The sequence below is a fragment of the Cricetulus griseus genome, chromosome 5 (assembly GCF_003668045.3).
Source record: "Cricetulus griseus strain 17A/GY chromosome 5, alternate assembly CriGri-PICRH-1.0, whole genome shotgun sequence".
In the NCBI taxonomy this organism is placed as follows: domain Eukaryota; kingdom Metazoa; phylum Chordata; class Mammalia; order Rodentia; family Cricetidae; genus Cricetulus; species Cricetulus griseus.
Window position 1 is genome coordinate 53,114,722 of NC_048598.1, and position 21,086 is coordinate 53,135,807.

Below are 21,086 nucleotides of genomic sequence, written 5' to 3' on the forward strand. Positions count from 1 at the left end.
ACTCACCTTCCCTCAGAGAACTCTGAGACTTCCTCATCTGTGCTCGCATAGCCATTCTCTGAGGGAGTGGGGGAAGGAAGGAAGAAGATGGTTGAGAGACCCCGTCAGAATATGCAGAAAGGGGACACAGCCTTTCTCCAGCCTTTCTCTCAGACCAAGGCTTTGGCGGGAATTCTCATGCAGGGGGTTTTGGGAGCTGGAGAGCCTTCCCCACACCGAAGCATACCCTGTTGCACATTGTAGATGAGGGCCTGCAGCTCAGGGTGTGCCTCAGCCTTCTCACGCAAAGCATCTAGGAGCAGGTGGTTCTGGGAAGAGCCTGTCATATCTGTTTGTCTTAGTCGTCCTTCCAGCAGCCGGATTTGGGCTTCCTTCTGTGCTACCTGTAGTCCCTGGGGACAAAGAACAAGGCCTGGGCTTACTCTTCCTAGCCTGTGGCTGATGATGTAGCCCTTCTACACAGACACACACACTCACACACACACACACACACACACACACACACACTCACGTACGTTAGTGAAGGTCACCCTAGTATATACTCCGTTATGGATAAACTTACAACCCCTGCTTCAGTGCAGAAGTCCCAATCCCTGTTACCATAAAATGTAACTGTACTTAGAGACACATCCTTTAGAGTGGGAACCAGGATAATATGAGGTCATAGGGGTGGTCCCTAATACAGTGTGACTGGTGTCCTTATAATAATAGATCATGACAAGCCACGCAGAGGAAAGATTATGTGAAGACATGAGAACAAACAATGGCCATGGAGACAGGCTTCAGAAAAGAACACCCTGCTGACACTAGGATCTTAGACTTAGGAAATCCCTGCTGCACCAGCCACCCAGTCTGTGATGTTTTGTCATGGCAGCCCTAGCACACTAATACAGTACCCTAAGACACAAAGCAACACTGAGGAGCCACTGGCATTCTGGCTAAGAGTTAGGCAGGATGGCTTCCCAACTTCTTTCCAGACTAGCTGGTGTCTGTAACCAAGACTCAGGCCCTAGGACAGGAAGAAACATTCTCCAGCCCAACGACTCCTGGTATTCTAGTAGGCAGGGGATGGGGTGTGAGGGATGTGGAATGTAATTTTTGTTTTCCTGCTCCCCAATCCCTAATGTGCACACATTTCTCCCTCTGCTCCAAGACCCAAGCCCAGTCCTGCTGTGGATGGGCCTGGGCACCTTTAACTGAAGCCATGTACTGTGCCAAGCCCCTTACATGCTGCGTTCTGTACAACCAGCTACAAGCTCTGTATTGTCAATTCTCCGGTTTTATAGCCACAGAATTGGAGGCTTGCAGGTTCAGTAGCTTGTCCCAGCCTGTGAATGACGCAGGTGGGAAGGAGCCAAACCTGTGGGCTTCACCACCAGGGCATGTGTTGCATGCCCAGTGCCCAGGGAGCTGCCAGCTCACCTTGTCAATGGACGCCTTGAGGAAGTTGTCTAGCAGTAGGCGGGCTTCGGCTAGCGAGCAGGAGCTAATGACCACTGACGTATCTGTTGAGTCCAGCTCCTCCTTTTTGAGACCAAAAAGCAGAAACCCTGTCACACAGGGCTGCCAAGCCCACTCATTTCTACCACCCCACCCAGCCAGGATGGGTCCTGTGGGTACCTTGGTTTCCTCCAGCTGCACAATGGTGGCTTGGCAGTCAGTGATGCTGTCATTGATGTAGTCAATATTGGCTGCCAACACTTCAATCTCCTCAGCCAGCTCTTGTAGCCCCTTCTCCTCCTCAGGGCTCTCAGCCTGTAGACGCTCCCGCTTCCTCCGCAGTGCCTCCTGGAGGAGGAATAGCTCCTCCCTTTTCTGAGGGGCACAGGAAGGAGGATAGTTAGTGATGGGGGAGGAACGTCAGCCTAAGCAAGCTCTGCTCTCAGCTCCTACACCAAGCCACCCCCCTGTCCCGGATCATCCAGAGGTCAGAGGTCAGAACAAGCATGAAGAGCCAGAGAAGTGGGTCGTGACTGGGAAGTGGGGTGGGAGAGATGAGGAGGGAGTTCCCACCTTTATGAGACGCTCCATGTCAGCCTCCAGGTTGACAATGGTCATCCTCTGCATGACAATGTCGATGATCCTCCGTTCCAGGGACTGCCATTTGAGTCTTGCGGCCTTACTGAAGCTTTGGCTGGCCCCCTTCTTCTGGAACTTTTTCCTGGGAGACAGAGGCAAAGGGGCTTTGGCTGACTGCTCTGAACCTCCAAAGATCTACTGAGCTCCTACACAGAGCCTGACAGACAGCCCGGGCACCAGAGCAGTTCCTGGAGCTTCACAGTCTCATCCTGTCCTCAGGCACTGCTCACACGCCTCACCTGGCTGGGTTCTCAGGCACTGCTCACACTCCTCATTTGACTGGGCCCACAGGCCCTGCTCACACTCCTCACCTGTCTGGGCTCACAGGCACTGCTCACACTCCTCACCTGGCTGGGCCCACAGGCCCTGCTCACACTCCTCACCTGGCTGGGCCCACAGGCCCTGCTCACACTCCTCACCTGTCTGGGCCCACAGGCACTGCTCACACTCCTCACCTGGCTGGGCTCACAGGCCCTGCTCACACTCCTCACCTGGCTGGGCGGGTGCCATTGACAGTGGCTCCAGGGTGGTCCCCCAGGAAGTGGTTGATCTTTCGGTTCCACTGGCGCACTATACTGGAGACAGAGCGTGCTCCTGATTCAGCCTCAGATGAGGTAGTACTGGCAGACACCTCAGCCCCAGAATCCAAATTGGGTGGCTTCGATCCTACACGCCCAGCCACTCGCTCAGACATGGGTTTTGCCAAGCGCCTCAGTGCAGAAACCTGGGCAAAGTGAGGACAAGAAGAGGGGACCCAGTGAGCAAGGAAGACTGAGCTAGAGGTGTTGGGAGAACACAGGCACTCTGCGCAGGCCTGAGCTTGGGGCTGCAAAGGGATAAGAAATCTTCAATGTAAAATAAACACGAGATGTTTATTCTCTCTCTCTCTCTCTCTCTCTCTCTCTCTCTCTCTCTCTCTCTCTCTCAGGATATGTGTTTTATGGGTGTGTGTGCATGTGCACATCTGTGTGTGCATGTACACGTGTTTCCAAGTGTGTGGAGGCCAGAGTTGGACACCGAGTGTCTTGCTCTATTACTCACTGTCTCTCAGTGAACCCAGAGCTCTCCAGTTAGCTTGATTGGCTGGCCAGCAAGCTCCGAGATCCATCTGTCTCCACCATGCCCAGTTTTTAATGAGGGTGCTGGGGATTAACACCCAGGTCCTCAAGCTTATGTGGTGAGTCATTCTGCTGACAGAGTCATCTTCCTAGCCCCCCTCCTTTTTTCTCTTTGCTGTTGTTGTTTTGTTTGTTTTTTGTTTTTTGAACAGGTTTCTCTGTCTCAAACAGCTCTGACTGTTCTGGAACTCATTTTGTACCAGGCTGGCCTCGAACTCACAGAGATCTGCCTGTCTCTGCCCTCCAAGTGCTGGGATTAAAGTGTGTGCCACCACTACCTGGCTTTTTTTAAATGACCAGCCAGGCCCTGGATTTGAGATGTATGTATCTGCCCTCTAGGCTCTGCTCACTGGTTGAGAAATCATTTTTCACAGGCTACTACAATTTGGCAAGGCTATGCTCACTTAATGAAAGGAGATCCAGGCCACAAGTAGCATGGTCGTCCATCCGTCCGTCCCTGTTCCCTGCCCATGCATCCATCCTCCCCACCCCCCATTGCTTAGAGGAGGGTAACTTGAGAGCCAGCCTGATAAGAGCACGCACCTCCTGGGTTTTCCTCCTCAGGACTATTTCCTGTTGCCGCTTTTGAGATTCCAGGGCCCGTATCTGAAACTGAAAGGAAAGGGTTGGACCACATTTAGCCACCAACCACACTCTTGCTGTCCAGACAGGGCTGGGTGCTCTATAGCCAAAAGCTGAAGATTTTCTTGTGTTGGGTGATTCTCAACACTGCCAAATGGTAGATAAAATGACACTCAGAGTTGTGCCTTTCTACCAGGGGTGGCCATGAGGAATTCCTGCCCACAAGGACAATTCTCTTGGTCTTATCTCCTACCGAGAACATGAATCTGAACTAGCCAGTCTTCTTAGGCTATTTCTTCTGGGCCTGAAGCTCCATGTGTCTGATTTTGCTGGTGACCTTGGAAAATTCATGCCTTTCTCTGGTTGGGACCAAAGTCAACAGTGGCTCTGCCTTGCTGATAGGCTGTATTGTGCTCCAAGCATGGCTGTTGACACTTGGAACAGTAGGAACTGAGGGTGGAGGGTCCCTGGTAGGGAAGGGAGGCTGAAAGCTCCAGGGAGTTCTTACCTCCTGCCTCCGTTGTTCTTTCTTGAGCTGAGCAATCTCCCGGTTCCTCTTGGTCTCCACCAGCCGTCGCCGCTGCTGCTCCTCACGCATCTGCTTCATGAGGGCCACCTGGGATGGCAGAGACAGTGGAGGTGAGGTAGGGCTGGGCAAGAGTGGCTAATATGCCCAGTCACAGCTGGTTGTGAGGACACTGGTCAGGGAGGTAGCCCTCTAGGCATCACTGACTTGGGAGGGTCTGAATCATAAGATTTCCTCCCCGCTTGTCCTAAGAGGCTAAAATAATCTGACAAGCCGTTAAAGAAGTGGCCTTACCACTTAAAGTCTATCCCAGCCCCCACTAAAAGCCACCATCCTCAGCTTGGCTGAGATTCCAGGGTCAGTCTCACAGTGACAGCAATATAGTGAGAACTTGCTACGTGGCAGGCCCCATCCTTATGACACGCAGATGAGAAAGGCATCTCTCCTGTTTTACAAAGAAAGAAATGAGTCTTGGAGACAAAGTGACTAGGAGTCATCGAACTAGGAAGAGCTGGCTAGACATGGAGCCTGGGTTGTCTTGCTCCCCAAATCCAGGCTCCTCTATGTAACCTGCATGTGTGTCTGCATTCCTCAACGCAGGGAGACGAGTGCATGCCTGACGCACACCTGGCACAGGGCGGTATTGAAACGGGCTCAGCACTGAGGCAGCACTGCTCTGCAGGTCTACTGTCAGGAGACCCTGAAGCTGTGGGTCTCACCCCGACAAGATCTGCAGACACAGGCTCTGCTTGCAGTCCTTGGCTGCTCCTCTTCCTACCCTTCTAGGGAAGAACCGGGCCCTGCTCGGGTACCCTGTGAGATAACCCTAGGCTCTTGTTTTCCACTTGCAGCCCGGGGATCACAAGGACATTGTCAGGTGATCAGAGCTAGGTCCTGGATGAAGGGCCTCAGAGGTCTAAGGATGGAGAACATGTACATGGTTGGATTCTTCTGTCTTTGTACCATGTCTTGGGCATTTGGTTGTTTTTTCCAAGATTCAGAAACCTGACGAAAGTGATCCCTTGTGAGGTATCTGGGGTCATTTCCACTCAAGATGGGAGCTGGCTAGGGGAGGTTGGGACTACCCTGAACGGGCACCAGTAAGAAATTGGGGAGTGGTGGTGGTGGTGGGGCATCAACAGGCAAGCGTGTCAGAGTTGGCTTAGCAGTACCTGTAGAAAAGGGCCCAGGTCCCAGTGGACTGCAGACAGCCTGGGGATAGAGCTCACTGGGCCCCCTCTGCATTACCAAAGGGCTCCAGGGGCCCAGGGGACTCTGTGAGTGTTTGAATCGCAAGTCCTTTTACCATCAATGGTATCATGTCTACAAGGTGGAGGCACTGAAGTAAAAGTAAGAATGGGGCTCTTTGGAGCCATGATGGTTTGATCACAGCAAGGCAGGGAGGGACTTCTTCATCAGCAGATAGAGGGCTTGGACCTCCCCGAGGACAGAGCCTGCTCAGGTACAGATCCATTTCCTCTAAAATTGATTAACTGTGTCTTTCCTGTGTGCACTGGTCAGCATCAGTCAGGCCAGCAGTCAAGACACAGTTCCTAGTGGCTCCTATTCCATGAGTCCCCAAGGAGCCCAGCTGGCTGGGGCTAGCACCTTTGCCAAGCTTTGTTAGGGATCTAGTCCCAGAGCTTAGCTCGGGGCTGTGTGGAGAGCTGGGAGACACCAGAAGTTAAGGGCCAGGACAGGAAGGTCAGAGGGTGGTGGAGGATATACACAGAGCAAGGATCTGCAAGCCCCAGCTAAACCACCCAAATGCCAGAAGTTCAAGACCTGAGCCATCAAAAGAGCAGACCCTGCAGACTGTGCCCTGTGAGCTGTGGCCAAGTAGAAAAGGGAGCCCAGAGCCGGGCGTTGGTAGTGCACACCTTTAATCCCAGCACTCGGGAGGCAGAGGCAGGAGGATCTCTGTGAATTCGAGACCAGCCTGGTCTACAAGAGCTAGTTCTAGGACAGCCTCCAAAGCCACAGAGAAACCCTGTCTCAAAAAAAACAAAACAAAAAAAAAAAAACAAAAAAAAGAAAAGAAAAGAAAGAAAAGAAAAAGAAAAGGGAGCCCAGAGCCACCAAGAACACACACCAGTTTGGTACATCAAGGGCAGAAGTTGCATCCCAGCATTATGTCCTGGTAGCAGGAATTACCTTCCCTGAGCCTCAAATCTCCATGAACACAATGGAAATGCTAAATGCTAGCCCCCTTTCCTAAGGATGGAATGTGACTGGGCATGCAAGATGCCTAACCAAGAGCTGGCCATGGTGCCAATTATTACTACCACTAGAGGCTTGTACCAAATGAGGCTTTAAGGCTTCCTTGTGCAGACAGGAAGTATTAGTACAGCTATAGTGCTATATACTAATAGTACATATATGTGTGTGTGTGTGTGTGTGTGTGTGTGTGTGTGTGTGTGTGTGTAACTATTAGTACAGCTTCCCAATACGATGGCAGCATTGAGCAAGGTGCCTGCAATGAAGCCAGCTCTTGGATGAGGGAGGTTACTAGGAAGGAGTGTGCATGCTCGGGGCAGGACCAAATCAGGTGATGTGTATTCGGTGGAAGTTCCACACTTGACAGCAGTGATAATATTTAACGTGGAATATGGATCCTAAGATACAACATAGGTCCCTAGGCCCCACTGCTCACGTCCTCTGCCTACCTTGGCCTTCTTCATCTCGGCTACCTCTGCTTGCAGCTTCTTCAGCTCCCTTTCGTAGCGGGACTGGTTCTTGAGCAGCCTGGCATGCTCCTTTTGGGCAGCCTGTAGCTTCTGCAGGTCCCGGTTCATCTCCCGCAGCCGCTTTTCATAATCCGCCTTTATTTTGTTGGCCTTTTCCTCCGTGTAGCACTCCATGGTGCCTGGAAACAGTGGAAAGCAGTGTCAGAGTTGCAGGCTCCACGGCTCCCACTAAATGTGGGCTCAATGGGGAGACAGGCCCTGAGTTCTAATTTTATAGTTGACCCTTTCCCTGAGCCTACTCCTTCATTTGAACAGTGAGGATGTGGGTTCAGCAGCCGCCCTAGTCCCTTTCCTGCTCTGACACCCCATTGTTCAGTAGTGTTTTCAGACCAAGACTTTGGTCCCTGGAAAGGTGGTGCCAGCCAGAAGCAGATGGTTAACAAGAAGAGCTGGGGTAATGGAACTGCAGCAGAAGGAATACACTGGCTCCTCACCAGACGCTCCCACCAGGACTGGGAACAGACATCCCCAACTGCAGGGCTAAGAGCAACCCGACTTCCACACTTCACTCCATCTCAGAAAACCTCACTGCCTCCTTCCCGGAGGCTCAAATCCCCAGACCCGGCTCCCTTATCCACCATGCCTCCTGTCCACACAACCAAGTCTTGAGCTCAACCTCCGAAGTCCTTGAATCTGACCACATCTTACCACTTGTCCAGTCTGCCTCCTAAGTGGTCTAGTTTCCACTTTCATCTTCCTATACAACAGCAAACATTGTGGTTTAGAAATGCCTTTAAGTCTGTATCACCTCTCCCTCAAAACTCCTTACCCTGTCAACACTCTGAGTCAAAGAAACATCTAACGACAGACATGACCCATTCTCGGACTATTCTAGACCGCCATCCTCCAGTATGCCCGGCTCACGGCTGCCTCTGGGTGTTCACAGCTTCTGTTCCCTCTCTCTTCTTTACATGTATAGTTCTGCTCTAGTGCTGTCTCGTCTCTTTCGAGCCTTGTTCCGAGGTCACCTTCTCCACGAAGCCTTCCATGCCCCAGCCTGCCCACCCCTAAGCTCCCCATCCCCTTCCCTTTCCATATTAAAAAACAAAAGCCCAACTTAGTTGGGCCAGCCTTGCTAGCAATTCTGCTCACTTTATGCTGTCACCCTGCTAGAGTGTATACTCTATGAGAAGGATTTTACACACTAAAACAACTCCAGTCCCCAGAACAACACCTGCTCTATAAGCCCATTCAATTAACATTTGCTAAATAAGTGGACAAGGAAAGGAATCACCGAATGAGTAGGCTACAAAACAGCAGAAGGGGACACAATTTGAGAAGTCTTATAAACTGGATATAGTGTATGTGGGGGGAGTGAGTTTGGGAGGTATCTTAGTCACATGCCTAGGGAGATAAAGGATTAAAGATTTCTGATATTTAAGATAAAAAAAAAAAGAACTAGGCATAGTAGCACCTGCATATGGTTCTACCATCAGGGAGACTGAGGCAGAAAGATTGCCACCAGTTTTGAGGCCATCCTGGGCTACATGGCAAGACTCTGTCTCAAAAAGAGGGGACCATCAAAATAGCTCAGCAGATAAAGGCACTTGCTGCCAAGCCTGATGACCAAAGTTCAATCCTTGGGACCCAGATGGTGGAAGGAGAGAACAGGCTTCTGCAAGTCTGACCTCTGACCTCTACATGTGTGCCACATCTCTCTCTCTCTCTCTCTCTCTCTCTCTCTCTCTCTCTCTGACGCATGAGCATGCACACACACACACACACACACACACACAATTTGAAAGCAAAACAAAAGCAGCAGAGAAACTGGGTTAGATATAAAAACACTTTAACTATGGGCCAACGGTTGCAGCGCGTTGGTCAGAGGTCCCTTGTGCAGAAGGCCAGGTGTCAGAATGATGCTGGGTGTCTTTGGACAGAGCAGGGGATCAGGAAAGAGAAGCATAGTGCTGGCCTCACTGAGGTTCTGCAGCACTCGGTCACGCTCCAGCTGTGTGTCTCGGATCTTGTTCTGCAGCAGGATCAGCTTCTCCTCGTACTGGTGCTTGAGTGTCTGCAGCCGCCGCTGGCTGTTCTCCAGCTCGTCAATCAGCTTCTGCTTGATCTCAATCTCACATGTCAGGTCTGCCAGGTCTGCCTGGAAGTTGACTTCTGCGGGCCGGACAGAGCCAGACTCAGTCCCATGCCAGGGGCTGGGGCAAGGGAGCAAATGTGCCAGTCTGGGGTCAGGGGGCATCCTTTATAAGTAGTGAGCAATCAGTGACTAGAAAGGTAGGCAGAGTGCTGGCTGCCACAAGGGGCAATACATTCAATGATCTGCTTCAGAAATGCACATGGGATCTCAGGAGCTTGGAGGAAGTCCAACACCTTCCCCACCCTGTTGGGCTCATGAGCCATAGGACCATGCTTGGGTGGAGAAGGGTAAAGTGACCCAGAGCACCCTGTAGGGCTGTAGGTGAGAAATGACAACAGGACAGAGCTGAAGGACAGATATCTGCACATCAAAGAGAGGGTGTTGGCAATAGCCAAAGTCATCCATTCAGAAAGGCAACCCTTTCTGGATCCACCAAAGTGTGCCAGGAACCTCTCTGATCATGCTCAGTGGTGACTCAGGGAAGCCTAATACCTTTGCACAAGGCAGTGATAAGCACTGGCTTATTCAAGTCTTGTGAAGGGTCAAACCAAGCATGGTGGTGGGCATATAAGGAGAGTTAAGTGCTACCCATCATTTGTTATTACTATTGTTTTTGTTGGCTTCACATGCAGGAGTCCAAGCCCTGTCTAGACAAGCAGTCTCTGACAACATTAGTAGGCCCGACCCCACCCCAATCCATCTGAATTTTTTTCTTGGGAGCCAAGTTCTGATTGACAGTCCCACCATGGGGACCGACCACAAGCCTCTCATCTCCCCGGTCCCAGCCCACACACCCTTTTCTTCAGGGTCGGAGTCTGAGTCTACCAGGCTCTCTTCGCTGCCGGAGTCTTCATCCTCATCCTCACGACCTTCCTCCTCCTCACAGCCACTCTCCTCTCGCTCCTCCTCCTCCTAGGCACGATGTACCATTAGGGGCTGCACTTGCCTCATGAGATGGGGGCCCAAGGCAGAGACTGGGCCAAATACAAGACTTCAGGGCTATCAGCAGGGGTGGGATCCAGCCATACCCTCCTCTGGGAAGACATTTCACTCCTAGTAGCCTGGGCACAGCCTTTGTGGTAGATGCTCAGTCTAGCATCATCCATTTGGGATGAAGCAAAGGCCAGAGGGATGGAGATCACCATGGCAACAAGTCAGCATTATCAAGAAACTCAAGGATGAACTAAAGGCAACTCTGTTCCATCCCACACAACGCTGATGGAATCTCTACCCCAATAGGGGTGTGGTGCTAAGCCCATGGTGAAGAAGGCAGGGGTGGGGTGAGGGGGTGTCCTCACCTCCTCAGCCTCGTTCTCATCAGTCTCCTCACTGTTTTCCTGATGGAGTTTTGCCCTCTTTTTGAAGGCCTCTTTCTCTGGGCTGCTAATGGAATGAAAATGAAGCCAGATAAGAGACTAACCCCACAGGTTGGTGGTAGTAGGACTAGGTTCCTGCTTTGTAGAGAGCCAGATCTACTTCTCCAGTACCTACCCCCAACCCTGCTCTATCTCCTGGAATTAACCTTGTGAAAAAGCACACAAGAGAAGGCTAGGGAGGTATCTTTGCTCCAAATTGAATAAGTGCATTACTGGTGATGCCCCTAGGAGTGGGGTGAGGTAGTCACCCCACTGTGTAGGGGTAGTCATCCCTGTACATGGGATGGGGAGCAGTCCTCCTGGTTGGTGTGTGTGGGTGTCCACTTTCCAGTGTTCTGGCTTCAGGGGAGGTAGAGACATTCCACTCACCTCTTCCTCCGCTGCCTAACCTCTTTCTTTTTCAGCCTCTCCAGGTCTTGCTTGGCCCTTCGGATCACTTCAGAAGCATCTTCCATGGAGTTGGCCGGGCTGCCCCCAAACACTGGGCCTGCTGGAGATGCTCCCAGGGAGTAGGGATTTCGAGCAGAAGCCCGTGACAGGCTTCTGCGGAGGGACTCATTCATGGCCTCACTCTCCAGCAGCTTTGTTCTGTGTGGACAGAGTGAGTGGGTGGGGCCAGGTGAGCCACACTAAGTTGCCTGGCCAAGGCCCTCCAACCTACTCACAGAGGATGAGCTTACTCACCGAAGCTCCTCAATCTCCCGGATATAGTTCTGGATCAGAGCACCAATGGCTTCATTGCCGTCACCTGAATGGAGAAGACAGACAGGCACAATAAAGAAAACAGTAAGGACTGAGGCCATGGCTCTAAGACTGGTGGCCTTACGTGTGCTTCCAGCATGGTAGCTCACACAGGCTTTTCCGTAAGGGAATCTATGTGAAGGAAATGCTTGAACATGATCACAGTTGTAACCAAGCACTGTTGGATAATAGCATGAAATTGGAAACAATCTAAACGTCCATCAATAATTGCTGTTCAATAAATTATTCAACATCACATATGGAGCACCACGAAGCCATTTAAAAATTAAGTGGATTTGAATATGGAGATTTATAAGACATGATGCTAAATGAGGAAAAGGAAGTCATAAAATAGAAAGTATGACCTCATCCACAGAAAATGCAATGCATATTATTCACATACGTACAAATGATATATTCAAGAGCATTTATACCCAAAACAAATGTACTGAGAAAGTGTGGGAAAACACGGACCCAGCTGCTCAGGGAGGATCCTTCTGAAAGCAGAGACGTGGGTGGAGAGCCTGCTGTGGGGATTTTCATCCTTTGCTTAATGTACTATGTGTCTCTTACATGTTGAACAAGACAGCTATGTGTGTATCACGCTACTAATCTGTGCACTGGCTGGAGCCATCGCAGCCTGCTTGATACCAAGAGGCTGGAGTGGTAGGAGGCATGTTATTGCTCCAAGCTAGTCCACTGTACCCCAACATACCAGCCTTGGCCAGAAGCAGGTTGGCCTCCTGGCTCATGAGTTGTGTGACTCTGTTGTTGATGGCATCAATGGCCTCCTGCATGGCCTTCACACGAAGTCGCAGAGCCCCATTCTCCTTCTGTAGCATGGCATTCTCCCGGAATAGGTCACTGTAGCCCTCTGCACCATCCTCCCCAATTACCCGCTTGCCCTGGGTTGGAGACAGGTAAGAAGTCAGGGGTTAAAGCTCATGGGAGGGGTACAGTGACAATCCTCTTCCACCTGTCTTCAGCCTTCCCCAGGGCAGGGTGGCATTTCTGGTCTCTCCCTTTCTCTAGGTTTCCTAACGCAGCTCCTGTCTCCCAAGGCTCAAAAGCTTACAGTGCTTGCTCACACAGCACTGGATATGGAGCCTTACTGCTTATATCTCACTGCCTGGGAGTCTGAGGCATGAGGGTCACAATCTCAAGGCCAGCCTGGGCAAAATGAGTCCCAGGCCTACCTGGACTACATGAGACTCCTCTTTAAAAAAAAAAAAAAAAAAAGCCTGGCTGTGGTGGTACCAGCTTTAATTCCAGTACTCAGGAGGCAGAGGCAGAGGCAGGCAGATTTAGAGTCAGAGGCCAGCCTGGTCTACAGAGAGAATTCCAAGACAGCCAAGGCTACACAGAGAAACCCTATCTCGAAAAACTAAAAAACAAAAACACAGTTCTCTCCCTGAGTCAGTCTGGTGTAAGAAAACAGGGAGTGACAGGGACTGGAGTGGAGAAAAGTCACAGAGAGGCAGCCACTCTCTTGGTATCTTCACTCCCTCATGTTTAACTGTCTGCCTTAAAGCTAAAATCAGCAACTACTTATGCTGTCACCAAGACACTGGGCTTACAGAGCTGTCTGTTGTATAAATAAAATGTCAAGTGTTGTAAACTAATGAATTTCATCCTTTTAAACCCCACTCTGAGTCAGGTGGTGGTGGCCCATACCTTTAATCCCAGCACTCGAGAGGCAGAGGTAGATCTCTGTGAGTTCGAAGCCAGCCTGATCTATAGAGCAAGTTCCAGGATAGGCTCCAAAGCTACACAGAGAAACCCTGTCTCTAAAAACCAAAAAACAAAAAAACAAAAACAACAACGACAAAAAAACAAAACAAAAAACCTCTGTTTTTGCCCACGAATGTTACTATAATCCGTACTCAGTCAAAGAACAGTACTATTATTAGGGTAAAATTTTAGCAGTACAGAATTTGCCATTACTTCATTGCCTTGACTCTGACAGTCTGTGTTCTGAGTTGCAAAGGAGGTCAGTGGTTCTAACAGCTTACAGACAGGATATGATTGTACAGTTTGTTTGTGCTTGAATTATGAAATGTCTTCATATAATAAACACTGCTACTCACTCCAGACAACTTAGTGCCAGTTGTTGGTAGAGACAAATTTTTCTGTAGAAGTCGAGACTTCCAGAAAAATTGTCAGACAAGTTGCATTCTTCTGAAACCAAGTCCAAACCCACCCATCTGTGTGCCAGATTCAGACTAGGGGCCACCAGCAAGTGACGTCAACCTTGGATATGTAGAATTAGACATGCTCCTCAGAGCACCTGTTTTTCTCCTTTCTGTTGTATTTTATATGGCTTACTCCCTACCCAGAATGCCTGCTGGCCTCCTTCTGCTGATACTCCATTCTTTTTTCAAAATCTACATGAAAAGCCCCTTCCATAAAGCCCTCCCTGACCATCCAAGCAAGCAGGCTGACTCTTCTGCTCCTGTAGCACACTCCTGTACCCCTACTGTCAATGACTCCACCATAGTGGAGTGGTCTCATCTATTCCAACGCAGTACATTCAGTGGATATAAAAGCACCTGGGAGACAGGGTGTTGGTGGCTTTTAATCCCAGCACTTGGGAGGCAGAGGCAGGCGGATCTCTATGAGTTCAAAGCCAGCCTGGTCTACAGAGGGAGTGCCAGGATAGGCTCCAAAACTACACAGAGAAACCCTGTCTCAAAAAACCAAAAACCAAAAGAAAGAAAAACAAAAAAAAAGCACCTGGGAAGTACCTTCCCTGAACTAAACACCCATCCTATAAAACCAAGGTGCTCTAATTCTTAGGCTTTGTATTCTAAGACTGGATGGGTCAGTCTGAACTGGATAAAACCCAGTACTAGTACTGTGATGTCTAGCAGACATGATGGATGGGTGATGGGAAGATGGGAGGCACACTCAGGCCCTTGTGGGATGCTATAGAAGAGGGTATAGAGCAGGACACCAGCTCCTTCTAGGAGTGCCTGGGGGAGCCTGGGCATGCTCACCGCTTTGTACTCCATCAATTCCATCTGCAGGCGTGCAATCTCAGCTCGCAGCGCACTAATCTGCTGGCTGGTCTTGTCCTGGTTCACCACCACCTTGTTTTTGATGTTGCGAGCCCGATTGGCATATTTGAGAGTGTTAAGCGTCTCCATGAAGTCTCGATCCGAGGGACTCACACAAGCGATCATGATGGTCTGGCTAAGAGAGCAACAAGCCTGGGTGAGGACAGAGGACAAAGCCAGACCCAGAAGTGCTGCTCCAGAGCAAAGGTTCTGTTCGTCCTGTCCCCTCCCCAATTTAATGCTTAAAGGACCCTGAACCTGAGATGTGGGACCCTGGACCACCTGGCCAAGATCTTCCACAGCACGAGAGGAAAATCCTCGAAAGCAGTTAATAAGGGCGATGCCTAATTGTAGAATTCTCTGCCCGGTGAAGTACATATGGCATGGCCTCTCTGTGGCCTAGCGTTTCCCGTTTCTTGCCTCATCGGGCTATATGGCTTTCTTTAGGATTGGCTTTCGTTGCTGTGAAGTAATGAAACTGAGTCTACCTAGCCACAAGTCACTGAATTCCTCAAGATTCTGACCCCCAAGTCTTCAGCCTAGGCTGAGAAGGCCCCCTAGGTCCTGGGAGTCAGGCTCTAAGCCCACATCAGTATTCTCCATCCAGGAACGTCCCCTACCCTTCCTGGACATTGGTCTTCAGATACCTGTTGCCCCCCAGAGAGTCCTGGAGCAACCGAGTGAGCTTGGAGTCCCTGTAGGGCACGTGCACTACCTTCTTGCTCTGGTCCCCCAAGGCGCTGATCACATTGCCCAAGGCCAGCTGTGGAAGAAAGTGTCTGAGTTCAAGAGTCATACTAGGAGGGCAGTGAACACAATCCCAAACATCTGTACCCTCTAGCACCAGCAGCACTAAGGCCTCTGGGGTGGTTTACAGACTGATATGATAAACTGAGGCCTGGGGGTGATGGAAGGAAAACCCAACAGGAGTGACTATGGGTGCCCCAGTTAGCAACTCAAAGAGGACTGGGCCGCCATTGAAGTATACAGCCTGCTTGAGCCTGTACCATCTGGCTCCTGGGGCTGGTGACTCTCCATATGCCTACCAGACCACAGTTGATGGAGATGCCCTCCTTGGCCCGTTCACCGGTGGCCCCTGTCCGCTTCAGCCGCTCGGAGCCGGCCAAGTCCACAAAGTGAAACTTAGCAGTGAGTGTCTCATACTCGGTACCCGTGGGGGCTGCTCCATCAGGAAGCCCCGTCACTGTCTCATTCACCTGCAGCAGAATGTGACAACTGGCTCACCCAAGCCCTACCTCCTGTTCCTCTGCTAGCCTTCCACCCCACAGTACCACCATTGGCAAGAGAGAGGGTAGGCTGCACAGTACCAAGCAAGCCCTCATGTGCAGAGCACCTGAGAGCAAGCACTGTATTTGTATACACTGTCAATGACCCCGCTGCATAACGGAGTGAGAGGCTGAAGAAGAAACACTGAGTGGTAGAGGCTAGTCCCATCTCTGGAATTCTAGCTTAGTCCCATGTTTGTTCATCCACTCCCTGGGATACACTTAGAGCATGTAGCTCCTGGGCCCCCAAGAGCACCTCACCAGGTCAGGTTGGGCACACACTCGCATCTGGCACAGGTGGATGGTGAAGATGGCATGGGATCGGGAGCTCTGAACATTCATCTGGGTGCTGGCTGTGGTTCGTGACAGGGCGCCCTGCTTCAGGCACTGGATCAGCTAGGAACAGATGCAAAGAGAAGACTCAGGACCCATGTGCTATATGGCTGTGGCCTTTAAAGATGCTCGTGTATAAGGGTGCTCACCTCCTCCTGGGAGTTGATGAGACGAGAAGTGACACCTGTGGTATAGATGCCACCGTTGGCATCCTCATGGATCTTGATGTTGGACCTGCGGTGGCGGGCATCAGGGTCGCGGGTGCTATCAAATAGGTCAAGGATCTCTTCGTTGTAGAGCTGTGATGGAAAGGAAACCATGGCTGCATTCATATGGTACATGTCCCAGAGCCCCAAGGGCTTTTTTGTATTTAAATACGATCTCAATTTGCTAAAGTGGAAACAAGCTCTGGAGTTTAACTTGCTGACCCCTGATCCTCCTAGACAGTGCTATCCTGCTCTGCTCCCCGAGGAACAGTATCCAGCAGCTCTCAGCTCCAGAGGAAGACTGGGGACAAGGACAGAGGGATACGGGTCCTAGGGGTAAGGAATGGGGAAGACATGAGCCTGCATTGGGAGGATCTCATCACGTTGCCAGTCTGGCAGAGATGGCACGAGGCTGTGGCTCCAGAAGAAGGAAGACAAAGCTCTAAGAGTCCACAGAGACTGAAGCTCCAAGCACTGTAATCTCTGAGGTAGAAGCGATGACTTGTTTGGATGGGGGGAGATCCCATCCAAACTACTGTGTGCCTTGCCCAAGGCTCAGGAGCAGAGGGAGCTAGAATGGGCACTGTGGGCCAGCCTTCTGGAAAAATAGTGTGCCAGGTGGTCAGGAGTGGCCAGCCCATTTTTAGATGTCTGTTGAGGGAATTCCTGTGATTGGAGCTGGGGAGAATGAAATGCTATGTTGTCAAAGGCAGGGGGTGGGGGTGGAGGGTGGGAGAAGGGCATTACCCAATAGAGTCCAATGGAGTCAGAGGAGCACTGCAGCCCTCAGACATCTAAGGCTTTGTTGGCCCTAAAGGGCAAAAATATCCCACAGGAAGGGGAAGAGGAAACAGAAGGAAGAGATGGTGGAGACAGAGTGCCATGGTGTCTGTCTATCTTGTATTAGGGTAGACAGACTGCATCAGTTAACCCCTTGTGGTTCACCCTTTGGCCTGAATTTACTAGTGTGCTCTTTGAAGTTCTCCATTGCAACAGAACAGCAAAGGGAAGAAAACAGAGACAAGCTTAATGGCATACAGACAGCAAGAAACACACATTCATGAAAACAAACATGCATACACACAAACACTCACGTACACACATGCATACTCACAAACACTTATGCAATCACACACGAACACACATCTATCCCTCTTATGGGGAAATCAGCAACCATGGGTGCACAGGAAAGAGACACTGGGGCAGGATACAGGGGCAAACCTCAGCCCTGTCCATCCCTCTGATGGCAAACAAGGTTCAGTTAAAGCCTCGGGGCTGGGAGGTGAGAGACCAGGGTGGTTCCAAACCCATTAAACACATCAGAGCAGGGCTCATTGGCAGGGGAAACTAGATGTTGAGAATCAGAATGACCAACTACACATTTCATAGGAGCCTTGTCAGGTTCCTGTAAGAAATATCAAGGTGGATCATCTTCCTGGACCTTTACCCCCAAGAAGGTCATCTTCTGGACAGAGTACCTACGTATGGGATTACTGAGTTGTCGGCACGGCCCAAACGTGAAAGAGACCAGAGAGCCCCTATGTGCTCCCCAAAGCTCATGGCTGTGCAGTCCAGTCTGATACCTCCCAAAGCTAGAGGACCAGAATGGAGGAAAGCCCCTCCTGGAAACCCTTCTGTAGAGACAGGCTAAGATACATCTCAGTCCAAAAGATACAAGTAGGTGCTTGGAGACAGAGGACAGGCTTGGTGGGGCCAGAACACAGTGATAGAAGCAGGGCTCCCACTATGTGCCAGGTAGAGGCTTCCATGCCAGACTAACTCCTATGGAAAGAGGTCAAACCCACTTTGCAGAAGTAGTTCAGAGTGGTCACATGACCTGCCTGCCTAGGGCAGGCCAGAATCAGTCAGGGTCTGAGGAGATCTTGGGCTACATCTGAAGCAGGAAACACTTCAGTTACCCCCAAGATTTTCTCCAGCCCTTGCTTAGATTTGCCTAGCAGCAGGGAACTCAGCCTCTGTAGATGTCTGCAGGGTTCCCTAGGCTCATTTCTCTGCATTGCCAGAAGCTCCAGCTTCCATGGTTTTAGGTTCCGACATATCTCCTTCCCAACCACCCTCCAAGGCCATAATACCTCTAGGAATTGGGCGCTGACTTTGAACTCAGGCCCAGTCATGCCCTGCTCCTGTGCCCGCCGCTTGCGTTCGTCGATGCCCCTGAAGAGGTGTGCAATAGCCCTTGGGATGATGCCCTGCTCCTCTTCTGATGTCACTGTGTCGAAGCCAGTGCCCATAGTGTATGTCTTCCCAGCCCCTGTCTGCATTGGCAAAGACAGAATGCAGGTGGTGACTAGGACTCTCTGGGGAACCAGCAAGCCTTGGCTTGGGTCCAACCCTCTTACCCATTACCTCCAGTCAAGTTGTCCCTTTTTCAATCCAAGAGAATTCAATCCTACAGAATTCTCTGATGGAAGCCTAACCAGCCATGCAGCCATAACTCAAATGCAGGGCAGAACTGCACAATTGGGCCTAGGTTGACTGCTCTCTGGTGGGCCTATCCCTCACATTGGGTGGGGTAGACTGAGGTTGAAATAGCCACTGGTTAGGGTAGGGGTGGCTTACCTGTCCATAGGCTAGCACTGTGGCATTATAGCCCTCAAAGCAGCCTTCAATGAGCTTGCTCACACAGGTTGAATAGATCTTCTCCTGCCAGGTATCCAGGTCAAAGACAAAGTCATAGGTGAAGGCCTTGTCCTTCCCCAGCAGGACCTGGGGCTCCCCAGGGGTGACGGAGGTACAGATGTGACAGCCTTCAATCTTCTCTTTTGAAAGCTGGGGTCTGATCCTGTATAGAGTGGAAAGAACAACTGGGTGGAGGTGACAGGCCCTCCTCTTACTTTACCAGCCATATTTCTGTTTACCCCACAAGCCAGGAAAGGAAGTAAGGTAGGAAACCCCAGGGAACACTTCAGTAATATATATATGAGTATCACCCAAAGCAGTGGTTGCTAACATTGATTGAATGCTTGGAACCCTGAACGTATGTTAGGTATGTTCTATATAAATGAACGCAAATGTTCTACATTGTAAACTCACAAGGGATCTATTTATTTGCCTGATTGTCCGTTGTACAACCTTGGGTCAGTCATTGAGGCTGAGGATGCCCAAGGTTGTACAATGAAGAGTGCAGGGGTGAAACCTTGGTGAAGGCACCCCCTGCCTCTCAGAGGCCTGGAAGTCAGTATCCCTCTTGCAAGGAGATGATAGCTAGCCCATTCTGGAGAGATAAAGCTTAGGGACAAGGTTGGTGAGAGAGGGTCAGGCTAGATGGCTCCACACAACTCTGGATCACATTCCTCTGTGCCAGAATCAGTTTGGGAGAAGGCCAGCACCTCTGCTGAGACCTGGAGAGGCTGCAAGGGTCTTCAGTGCAGCAACCACCTCCCCAAGTGCCAAGGCCTAGTGGCACTCTCAAACACAAGTTCTGGTTCTTTCCAGGAGTTGAGGGGAGACCAAACACAACCAGGGCAGCCTAGGTCAGGTGAAAAGCACCCTGTCAAGACAATGAGAAGGGACACTGAGCCAGCTGCAGGGTGGGCCCACATCCCAGACCCTGACTCAGAGGAGAATCCCAATTAGAAGTAGAGGTGGCACCAGTACTGAGTGGGGAGCCAGCCACGGGCAGAACTGTCTCTATCCAGCCACCCCTCACATCCTTTGCTAAGCTGCATCACCATGATGAGGTCCCCATGGCAACCAAGCATGAGTCAGTAAGCATGTGCATGCAAGGACTGGCAGAAAGCACCCTTCGGATATCCTAAAGCAAAGGTGGGGGGTAGACTCAACTGCCATGGGCTCACACAAGCAGCCCCATGGACTGTGCACTTACAATGAACTGCTTGTCAGGCCCCTCTCCCTAAGCCAACATTTACCAAGAGAAGAAACAAACAAGAAGGGCTAAGCCAGCACCTACTCAAGGCCCAGAGGCGCCTAGCTGCAGAGCCCAGTGTCTCCAAGTCACCATCTTGTCCTTGTCCCAGTTGCCACAACCCCCAGAGACCCACTCAGAGCTATCAACTGGGTGAGGAGCTCCCAAGCTGCACTCTGCTGTGGATGAGTGGACTGGGGCAGGGCAGGTGTGTGTGTGTGGCTGACTCAAACAAGTTTCTACCCATATGTGGGAGTCTGGCTTTCTTCAGAAGTGTTTTCTTTGAGGTATAAACAGTCACTTTAGTGAATGGCTCTCTCCAGAAATGGAAGCCCAAAGGAGTCCCCATTCTTACATTCTTAAGAGCCATACCAAGATCGGAGCCCAGCTTCTGAGCCTCTCCTCTGCTCATCTGAACTGGCTCCTGACAGAAAGGGCAAAACTGATTCTCATAATTCACTCTGGACTTCAAGACCAGAACCCTATGCGCGCGCGCGCGTGCGCGCGCGCGCGCGCGCGCGCACACACACACACACACCACACACGCACACACACACACACACCACCACCACCACCACCACCACCACCACCACCACACCTCAGGGCCAGCAGGTTCCTTCCTGGACTTCTACTTCTGTCTGAACCACTGCAGCTGATACACAGAGCTCACTGCCTTCCAGGCAATGCCTAAGAACTGACACATCTTAACTCTTGACCTCACAGCAACCCCAGGGGGTCATTGCTAGTGCCCTACTGACAGATAAGGAGACCAGGGCACTGTCATTCCCAGTCACAGACAGTGAGGAGCCATTCCAAGCCCTGGCAGGCCGAGTGCACTAGCCCTTCCACAGTCCTGTGGTAGGGCTTGGAGAGTAGAGAGGAGCCTCAGACACCCTGGGAGCACATGGGCAGCTGTAGAGAGTGAGGCATGGTATAGCATAGAAATTGGAGCTTTTGGTTCTGCCCTGGGCCTGTAGGGCCTAAGACTGGATGCTTCCTCCCAAGCACATAGATGCTTTTTTGGTGAACTGATGCAGCGGCCTGGAAGGACCCTC

The 21,086-nt window shown here is 51.0% G+C and overlaps 1 protein-coding gene across 1 annotated transcript in view; it reads right to left on the reverse strand.

The window, feature by feature from the left end:
- Positions 1–21,086, reverse strand: part of Kif21b (kinesin family member 21B) — a 47,831-nt gene that overhangs the window by 15,513 nt on the left and 11,232 nt on the right. The window contains exons 2-23 of the mRNA XM_027417488.2: positions 18,726–18,948; positions 18,239–18,421; positions 16,089–16,238; positions 15,868–16,002; positions 15,367–15,537; positions 14,968–15,083; positions 14,261–14,456; positions 11,980–12,169; positions 11,208–11,271; positions 10,893–11,111; positions 10,446–10,530; positions 9,942–10,059; positions 8,973–9,164; positions 6,972–7,171; positions 4,288–4,395; positions 3,741–3,809; positions 2,571–2,803; positions 2,014–2,161; positions 1,621–1,815; positions 1,423–1,524; positions 227–392; positions 7–58 (exon numbers count right to left, since the gene is read on the reverse strand). Of these exons, the coding sequence (XP_027273289.1) occupies positions 7–58; positions 227–392; positions 1,423–1,524; positions 1,621–1,815; positions 2,014–2,161; positions 2,571–2,803; positions 3,741–3,809; positions 4,288–4,395; positions 6,972–7,171; positions 8,973–9,164; positions 9,942–10,059; positions 10,446–10,530; positions 10,893–11,111; positions 11,208–11,271; positions 11,980–12,169; positions 14,261–14,456; positions 14,968–15,083; positions 15,367–15,537; positions 15,868–16,002; positions 16,089–16,238; positions 18,239–18,421; positions 18,726–18,948 (3,315 nt within the window). The remainder of the gene's footprint in view (positions 1–6; positions 59–226; positions 393–1,422; positions 1,525–1,620; positions 1,816–2,013; positions 2,162–2,570; positions 2,804–3,740; positions 3,810–4,287; positions 4,396–6,971; positions 7,172–8,972; positions 9,165–9,941; positions 10,060–10,445; positions 10,531–10,892; positions 11,112–11,207; positions 11,272–11,979; positions 12,170–14,260; positions 14,457–14,967; positions 15,084–15,366; positions 15,538–15,867; positions 16,003–16,088; positions 16,239–18,238; positions 18,422–18,725; positions 18,949–21,086) is intronic.